This window comes from Phoxinus phoxinus, assembly GCF_949152265.1.
Source record: "Phoxinus phoxinus genome assembly, chromosome: 7".
NCBI lineage: Eukaryota > Metazoa > Chordata > Actinopteri > Cypriniformes > Leuciscidae > Phoxinus > Phoxinus phoxinus.
The window spans coordinates 39,227,458-39,237,532 of NC_136882.1; the positions used below are offsets into that span (position 1 = coordinate 39,227,458).

Below are 10,075 nucleotides of genomic sequence, written 5' to 3' on the forward strand. Positions count from 1 at the left end.
GGCGATTGAGACGCTGGGTTTATGAGCTATACTGGGACCAGCCACCAGGGGGCGATCGAGAGGCTGGGTTTATGAGCTATACTGGGACCAGCCACCGGGGGGCGATCGAGACGCTGGGTTTATGAGCTATACTGGGACCAGCCACCGGGGGGCGATCGAGACGCTGGGTTTATGAGCTATACTGGGACCAGCCACCAGGGGGCGATCGAGACTCTGAGTTTATGAGCTATACTGGGACCAGCCACCGGGGGGCGATCGAGACGCTGGGTTTATGAGCTATACTGGGACCAGCCACCGGGGGGCGATCGAGACGCTGGGTTTATGAGCTATACTGGGACCAGCCACCGGGGGGCGATCGAGACGCTGGGTTTATGAGCTATACTGGGACCAGCCACCAGGGGGCGAACGAGACTCTGGGTTTATGAGCTATACTGGGACCAGCCACCGGGGGGCGATCGAGACGCTGGGTTTATGAGCTATACTGGGACCAGCCACCGGGGGGCGATCGAGACGCTGGGTTTATAATCTATACTGGGACCAGCCACCGGGGGGCGATCGAGACTCTGGGTTTATAATCTATACTGGGACCAGCCACCGGGGGGCGATCGAGACTCTGGGTTTATAATCTATACTGGGACCAGCCACCGGGGGGCGATCGAGAGGCTTTGGCTTCACTTTTCAGCATGCAGATGCTTTTATCCAAAGTGACGTAAATTGCACTGAAGGTGTACGATTTATCGGTCCATGCATTCCTGGCTGGGAAAGATCATTTCTGGGATGAAATCAAATCCTGTTGTGTGTGTGTGTGTGTGTGAATGTGTGTTTCTCACCATGTAGGGCTCTTGTCCCGGTTGGCACTGTGGGCAGGGTTGGCAACTGCTGATTGTGTGATTGTAAAACTCATTTTCTCCACAGCTCGAGTACTCGGCTCTCACAAAAGACATGCTGGACACCTGCAAACAACACACACACACACACACACACACACACACACACACACACACACACACACACACACACACACACACACACACACACACACACACACACATTTCAGCAAACAATGCAACCTGGTGAACAACCCAAGAGTTTGGGGAAATCAAATTCAGACTGATTTAATATCTTAAACTTTGATTGAATGTCTGCTGTGATGAATTATTAATAGATCGGCTTGAGAAATCCTAAAGTTTAAAGATTTTAAGTTTGAAGTAAGTGTTTTTTTGCTTATTTTCACGTCCTGCGCCACGTTGTTGAATTAGCAAATGCATTTTATACACACACATGACTAGAATAGAATATCATATTTCTAATAGGAGCTCATTGTGACGCGGTGTGACAACATGCCCCGCCTGTGCAACTTTAAACCCAGCGAGTGTTTCTGCTGGTTAGATCATTAAAGCATTAAAGAACGATCTCAACTGTTCAATAACAGATTTAAGATTAAAATAATATCGGATGTCTAATTTTAAATAAACACAAAAAAAAAAACAGAGAAGAAAAATGTACTTTTGCTATATGGTTAAATAAATGTTCAGTGATATCTTCCAAAGATTTAATAATTTGTCTATATAGTGTTGCTATGGCAACTACACTGTACAAAAGTTGGTTTAACTTAAAAAAGGCAAGTTACCTTGTTGCCTTAATTTTGAGTTTGTTTTACTTAAAAATTTGAGTTAATACAATGAAGAAGAATGGTTTAATAAACAGAAACTCAAAAGAGTATGTTATCTTCACACATTAGTTATCGAAGTTGGTTTGACAAAAGAAAAAAAGTTGTGATAAAAAATCAGGAATTTTTTTTTTTTTTACAGTTTCGTCATCCTGGCATGTGTGTAAAGTTTTAAACCATGTGTGTTACAACTAGCCCCCACGTTAGTGTGTATATCTCTTTTCACAATACACAGTTTCAGAGCGCTGCATTGCAAATAACGATGTTCTCTCGTGGATATTTCTACAGGAAAACAAGACAAAACTCCTCATTTTGTGCATTGTGTCTGGCTGTGTATGGAGTTGACTTTGTTCCAGCTCATTAGACATGACATCATGGTGCTTTAGAAGTCTCCGTATAGTCACTGAATGAACATCAGGGCGGTGAAGCGGCGCGTTTGCAGCCTTCGGTTCATGGTATAACGCTCTATAGATATAACGCTCTAGATGTTGTGAAATGGCAGCAGTTTCCCCTTCAACAAAGGCTCAATTGACACTAAGGGCCGATTTAGTCATAATAAGCGGGATTACACAGATCTCCTCTCACTTGCAGCTAACCTGTCGTTTGAATATCTCACCGCTCTTTGGAAGGGCATTAAAAGCCTATCATTAAGACGCTGCGCAGGGAAATTAAGTTCTGGGAAGGCAGCCAGATGGATTCGGTGTTGCAAACATGAAGGAGGAGGGCGAGCGCGAGGAGACAGATTAGCATGACGCTCAAAGACACCTTTGTAGTCGCTTTTGGACGTCGTCTGGCTTAATGGTCTCGGTTTGGTGGGGTTGATGGGACTTACCAGCAGAAGAGGCAGGAGACATGATGGTGTCCGTCCTCCTTTCCCGCCCATGATTTTGTCTTCCACCATCAGAGAAAGTCTGCCAGGAGAGAAAGACGTGAAAGCTGATCAGCTGTGGGAATTGGACATACTTTAGTGCAGGGGAATTTAACACTTTAGTGTTTCTGTACAAATATCTATAGGTTCTTAAATCAAGACACATGCAAAATGACTGAAGATATTAAGTTTTAGTTTCTTAAAAACAATTAAGCTAGTTTTTGCTTAACCCTCTGGGGTCGGCAAACGCGCCGGCGCGTTTTGCTCGTTTTTTTTTTTTTTTTTTACATAGCAGCAAAATAGACTTAAAATACTCCGTCATTTTCCATCTAAGCGACAACATCCATTACTCAAAAGTATTGTGAACACATATTTACTATGCGTTTTGTGGCGTTATTTCAGACACTTTAATTTTTTGTTTTTTGAATAACCATGCATAAACATTATTCTCTCAAAAATACAAACATGTACATGCATGTAGCTCACATATTATGGTAGCCCTGTTTGTGATAAATAGAGTGTAATTACACCTTAGCCATTAATATGTTTATAAGCAACTGAAAAAAGCACAAATGTCAGGGCATGTCAGAACATCTCAAGGACCCCAAAAAACATCTTTGACCCTAGAGGGTTAAAACAAGAGAAATGTCTGCCAATAGGGGTAAAAAAAAACAAACTTTTTCTGACCCCACTGGCAGATATTTGTTCTTGTTTAAAGAAAACAAAAATTATTAATACTTTTTTTTTTTAGGTAATCAAAAATAATTTTGCTTGAGTAAATGTATCTTGATTTAAAGGGATGGTATGATGTAAAATAAATCTCTGATGTCCCCAGAGTGTGTATGTGAAGTTTTAGCTCAAAATACAGCACAGATATTTTAATATAGCATACATAAAATTAAAATTCTTAAATCAAGATGCATTTACTAGATGAGTAAAATGACAAAAGTTATTATGTCCCGTTTTCCAGGGGAATTCATCAAAATTAAGTGAGTTGATGCTTAAAAAAAGCTAAATTATCTGCCAATGGGGTCAGAAAAATTATCTTAATACAAACCAACATTATTTTCTTACCCCATTGGCAGATGATTTTGCTTGTTTTAAGCATCAACTCACTTAATATGTATTTATTTCCCCAGAAAACAAGACTTAATATCTAATATAATTGTACTACTTTAGTAAATGAATCTTGAATTAAGAAATTTTTGATATTTGGACTGGAAACAAGACAAAAATACTAAGTAAGAAAAGCATTTTTTGCAGTCAAGAAACGCCAAATCGTTGATGTTGTTAATGACAGAAATGTGATTGCATGCATGACCCTTGACCTCACACAATATTGACTGTGTCTGTAATGAGCAAAATTACACAAATATGCTCACACTCACAAACGAAATCACCACAAAAACCATAATAGCAGTAAGCATTGTGTTTTAGGGTTAAAGGAAAAGTCCATAAACTCACTGTAAATGGCAGAAAATGATCAGTACGTTTTCCGTGTACAGTGTAGTTCATATGACTGCAGTCCACGTGTGTATTAGTTTAACATGCAGCATTGAACTGCATTATAAAAACAAACACAATGTTGTGATGTGATTTATGACCTCTTAATGAACATCCATCAGAGCGCCGATGATGAAATATGAGACAAACAACAGATTGAATGCAGTGTGACACTCACACACTGAATAACACAATGTTCTTCCTCAGCGTTTCTGTCTTGTTTTCCAGCGCAAATATCTAAACATTCATAAATCAAGATACATTTACTGGAGAAGCAAAATCTCTTTTCTGAATTTTCTGAAAAAAATTATAAAATAAGAAAAAATATCTGCCAGTGGGGTCAGAAAAATAATCTTACTTCAAAAGGAAAACAAAATTTAATTGTTGTTCTTGTTTTAAGCATAAACTCATTTCATTTTGATAATTATTGTAGAAAATAAGAATTAATATCTTCTTTCAGTCATTTTGCTTTCAAAGTAAATGTAAATAACTTAGTTAAAAACGGTTTCAAAGTAAATCCTACACCAATTATTTTTTAAATTGTGGAGAGAAATGATTCAGTTACAGAATGCAGGAAAAAACATGCTAAATCCAAAAAATAAATAAATAAAATTTAATGTCAAGCATAATTATAATGAACTAAGCTTCACTTTTTATTCATTTGAGAAGCACAGCTTCATCCGTCACATGATAAAATGAATCTGGGCAAACCAAAAATTCAAAATGCTATTTTTGGTCATAAATGAAAACTTTTAGTTGTGTTTGTGATGTTAGAGGTCGAGGCCCGCTGCTGTGGTGTACGACCGTCGCCCGTTCACTGCACTAATGTCTCATGGTTTGGTGAACCTGAGATGTTGGCTGTGTTTTATAGGGGCGCGTGTTCATCTGAACTCACCCGCATCAGCACTGAGCTTCAGCCCCCATGATGCCTCGCTGCATGTGGAGAGCAGGAGAAAACACACGTAAACACAGAGAGGCAGATTCAGCTACACGCTGATGAGATCTGTGTGTGCAGTTTATCAGAGACGCTCACTTGAGACACACACTGCAGCGTTATCAATATCAGCAGGAAACTGATCATATATCATACGGGCTTAGATAGACACTTTATTTTGATGGTCCACTTTAGACATATAGCTGTTTGTGAATGTAAAAGCTTTGCAAAGTTTTAAAAGATCAAAGTACACAACAAACAAAGTGATTGTCTCCTGAATAACCAATTCTGACCAATCAGAGCAGAGCAAATCAATCACAACAGACTGGGCCATCTGACCAATCACAATATAGTAGACCAATCACAACAGACTGGGCCATCTGGCCAATCAGAGCAGGGTAGACCAATCACAACACACTGGGCCATCTGGCCAATCAGAGCAGAGTAGACCAATCACAACAGACTGGGCCATCTGGCCAATCAGAGCAGAGTAGACCAATCACAACAGACTGGGCCATCTGGCCAATCACAATATAGTAGACCAATCACAACAGACTGGGCCATCTGGCCAATCAGAGCAGAGTAGACCAATCACAACAGACTGGGCCATCTGGCCAATCACAATATAGTAGACCAATCACAACACACTGGGCCATCTGGCCAATCAGAGCAGAGTAGACCAATCACAACAGACTGGGCCATCTGGCCAATCAGAGCAGAGTAGACCAATCACAACAGACTGGGCCATCTGACCAATCACAATATAGTAGACCAATCACAACAGACTGGGCCATCTGGCCAATCAGAGCAGAGTAGACCAATCACAACACACTGGGCCATCTGGCCAATCAGAGCAGAGTAGACCAATCACAACAGACTGGGCCATCTGGCCAATCAGAGCAGAGTAGACCAATCACAACAGACTGGGCCATCTGACCAATCAGAGCAGAGTAGACCAATCACAACAGACTGGGCCATCTGACCAATCAGAGCAGAGTAGATCAATCACAACAGACTGGGCCATCTGACCAATCAGAGCAGAGTAGATCAATCACAACAGACTGGGCCATCTGACCAATCAGAGCAGAGTAGATCAATCACCACAGACTGGGCCGTCTGACCAATCACAATATACCAATCACAACAGACTGGGCCATCTGACCAATCAGAGCAGAGTAGACCAATCACAGCAGACTGGGCCATCTGACCAATCAGAGCAGAGTAGACCAATCACAACAGACTGGGCCATCTGACCAATCAGAGCAGAGTAGACCAATCACAGCAGACTGGGTCATAATAATAATACTAGAACTAAACTCTTCTTTAATCCTCACTGAAATTGAGGACTATTTTCAAGCAGAATAAACAGTTTGTATCAGGTTGCTAGAACACTAGTCGCTGTGTTTATTTAGGGGGAATCAATCTGCAAATGGACGACTGGCTGGAGAACGATCCTAACTGTGGAATATTTGCTGTGACCGCACGAGGCACTTCCTCCGATGAGCACAACACAAGCTAAAGCCCTCGGCTCTGCGCTTCATCACAGGACTCGCAGGAGAGAAGAAGACCACGGTATGTTTGCAGGAAACGAAGCGAGTGCCAAACGAGTGTGCCCCTGAAGCCCCGGCTCATTATCTGACAGAACGAACACACACACACACACTTTCATCAGACTCCAGATCCAGTGCTCTCTCTCCGCGCGCGCGCTGGAATGCACCTCGCTGCGAACACAAGCGCGCTCACGGACGCTGCCCGGACTTGCCTCTGTTTGAAAGTCGACCGCAGACTCGCCGCCCCGGGTTATTAATCTTATAACGACCACATAATCTAAGATAAATACACAGAGTATCATTATCCTTATCATTAACAGCCCTGAAATATCTGTTCCTAGGGGAAGGGTGAAGACGAGGATATTATTATGCCGTCGGCCCGTCCAAAACGACTCGCTCGTTTAACAACCTCTAATGTTCTAATAACGCTTTGCTAATGTTCTTATTAAGTTATGAAACCGTCATTTCTGAATGTTCTCGGAGCGTTTGAATGTTTTATTGGGTATTCAAACATTAAGGGAACATTCCATTTTTCAAAAGTAACATTATGGGAATGTTACTCTTGAACGTTCTCTGAACATTCCGAAACCAGTAACATTTAAAAAATGCAACTACAACAAACAGTTCCATGAATGAATAATAAATGTTTAATGTTTTGCAAAAACTTTCAAAGACCAGTTCAGCTATAAATCATTTTGTTTACATTCCTATTAACGCTATTTCTGAAAGTTCTTTGATCGATGTAAACATCCAGAGCGTTTTTATGGTTATGTAAATTACAAGCGAACATTCCAGTTGATTATTTTGCAAACATCATGGTTACTTTTGAATGTTCTCTGAATGTTCTGAAACATTAAAAAAAATAAACGAACATTCTAAAGGAACATTTATAACAATATTATTTCTAAATGTTCTCGGAACGTTTTCTTGGTTATTCAAACATTAAGGGAACATTCCATTTTTCAAAAGTAACATTATGGGAATGTTACTTTTGACCATTCTGAAACAAGTAGTAACATTTAAAAAATGTTAGATGAATGTCCAACTAAAACAAAAAGTTACATGATTAATGTATAAATGTTTAAAATTTTGCAGAAACTCTCAAAGACCAGTTCAGCGAACAAATTTGTAAAATAATTTAGCTTACATTTCCATTAACGTTATTTCTGAAAGTTGATCGATCAAAACATCCAGATCCAAATGTTAAGCGAACATTCCAATTGATAATTTTGTAAAGATCCTGGTAATGTTACTTTTGAAACATTTAAAAAATGAACGAACATTCTTTTAAAGCGGTGGTATAATGCCATTTTCACAAGATGTAAAATAAGTCTCTGATGTCCCCAGAGTGTGTGTGTGAAGTTTTAGCTCAAAATACCCCACAGATATTTTTATATATCATGTTAAAGTCACTTTTTGAGGCTGAGCAAAAACACACCGTTTTGTGTCTGTCCCTTTAAATGCAAATGAGCTGCTGCTCCCGGCACAGGGGGCGGAGCTACAAGAGCTTGTGTCCTTTTACCTCACTCTCTCTCTCACACACACACACACACACACACATGCACTGAACATTTCAAAAACTTTTAGCCTTTTATGTTCAAACCGGAGTCAGACAATGATGGAGAGACTCGAGAAGAAGTGACAACATGTAGAAGAACAGGACATTTCTGAATGGTTAGTTGATGAATTTATGAAGCTTATGTGTAGTTATCTTCTAGTCATTGATTAGCATATCCGTCATGATAATCTATAAACCGTGTTCCCGGGGGCGGGGTTTATGTAAATTCTAGGGTTGGTGATGTCACTAACGGGAGGAATGTTGTGTAGTTTCTACCAGCCGTTTGTTGTAGTTCTTAAAAAGCGATTTCTTTAAAAGCAAATATCTCCCTCTGCTCTAAACTTTGAGTGTTGTAACTTTGCAGATGTTGTTTATGATCAAACAGCAACATTACACACTAACTACAGCTAGAAAAGTCAAATCATAATCAAACTTTAAGAACATTAGCGAAACAATCTTAGAACAAACAGAAAATGAGTGAGGCGTTTTGGACGGGCCATAGAAGACACATTTAATCTATCTGAAGAACTTTTTTCCACTTTAAAAGAACATTTAGTGGTTCCATGGATGTTAAAGCTTCTTCATGTAACCATAGATGACAATAAAAAAAACTTTATTGTGTAGAAGAAACATTTTTGGTTCCCAAGAGAACTTTCACTGAAAAGTTTTTATAAGTTTTTAGTGTTTTTATAATCCAAAGAAGCTTTTGTGCAATGGAACGATTCTATGGATGTTAATGGTTCTTCACGGATCAATCCCAAAAAATAAACTTTATTTTTAAGGGCATTTCCTAAAAGTGATAATAATTTAAAGAACCTTTTTCAACTAAAGAACGTCAGTGGTTCCGTGGATGTTAAGAGGTTCTTCATGAAACTATCATCAATAACAATAAAGAACCTTTATTTTTGAATAAACCTTTATTTCCTCAACCTATTGCACTTTGAATGAGGATTTGATTAGAACTACAAACACAAATAAAAAGCGTTAAAAAACTACAAACATGGCAGATGTGTGAGATTGATGCGTAAGTAGAGAGGTTTAGTTAAAAGGGTTTGACTGGTTATTTAATAATCAGTATAATGAAAATTAAATTTAATCTGCAACAACTTATAAAGATACGTTTGGTCATTAACTTTTAAATGCAAACACGTGAGGACAGTTTTCAGCATTGCAGATCAGCGTTCTTGATTTCTACAATTGGGCAATTGTTTTTATTTTCAATAAAGTGTGAGTGTGGTGTGTTCTGAATGACTTGTCTGCTAGTGTTTTAAGATCTGATTAGAGTTGTAAACTCGTGTAAGTATCAGGATGAGAGACTAAAGGTTAAATCTGCGAGCACTAAAACCCTCTTGGTTTGTGTTGATCTGGAGATGTGAGAGGATTCCTTCCGCCGCTTCCATTCTGATATAAACATCAGGATAATCCTGTGAGCTTTGCTTCTGAGAGACGGGGCTTTCCCTCGCAGACTCCCATGAGAGTCGCTGTCGACATTAAAGCTCTTTGTGTGTCTGTTCAGCTTCAGACCTCACAGACACCGTCATTCATCTTCAGTTATTATTAAACACAAGAGCAGTCAGTTCAGTTTAACACGGAGAACCAGGGAACCAACGTCCTCGCCAAACCTTCCCTCAGAGTAATGCGTTCTTCCAGTAATGTTATGTTCCTTCAAAAAAAGTTAAAGGGGTGTTTGATTATGATTTCGCTTTTCTAACTGTAGTTAGTATGTGTAATGTTGCTGTTTGATCATAAACAACATCTGCAAAGTTACAACGCTCAAAGTTCAGAGCAAAGGGAGATATTTGCTTTTAAAGAAATCGCTTTTTAAGAACTACAACAAACGGCTGTTAGGAACTACACGACATTCCTCCCGTTAGTGACATCACCAACCCTAGAATTTACATAAGCCCCGCCCCCGGAACACGATTTATAGATTATCATGACAGAATATGCTAATCAATGACTAGAAGATAACTACACATAATCTACATGAATT

General features: G+C 39.5%; 1 protein-coding gene across 1 annotated transcript in view; it reads right to left on the reverse strand.

The window, feature by feature from the left end:
• Window positions 1–10,075, reverse strand: part of edar (ectodysplasin A receptor) — a 64,698-nt gene that overhangs the window by 45,976 nt on the left and 8,647 nt on the right. Inside the window, exons 2-3 of the mRNA XM_079619671.1 lie at window positions 2,502–2,580; window positions 831–953 (exon numbers count right to left, since the gene is read on the reverse strand). Coding sequence (XP_079475797.1) covers window positions 831–953; window positions 2,502–2,570 — 192 coding nt within the window. The 5' untranslated portion in view covers window positions 2,571–2,580. The remainder of the gene's footprint in view (window positions 1–830; window positions 954–2,501; window positions 2,581–10,075) is intronic.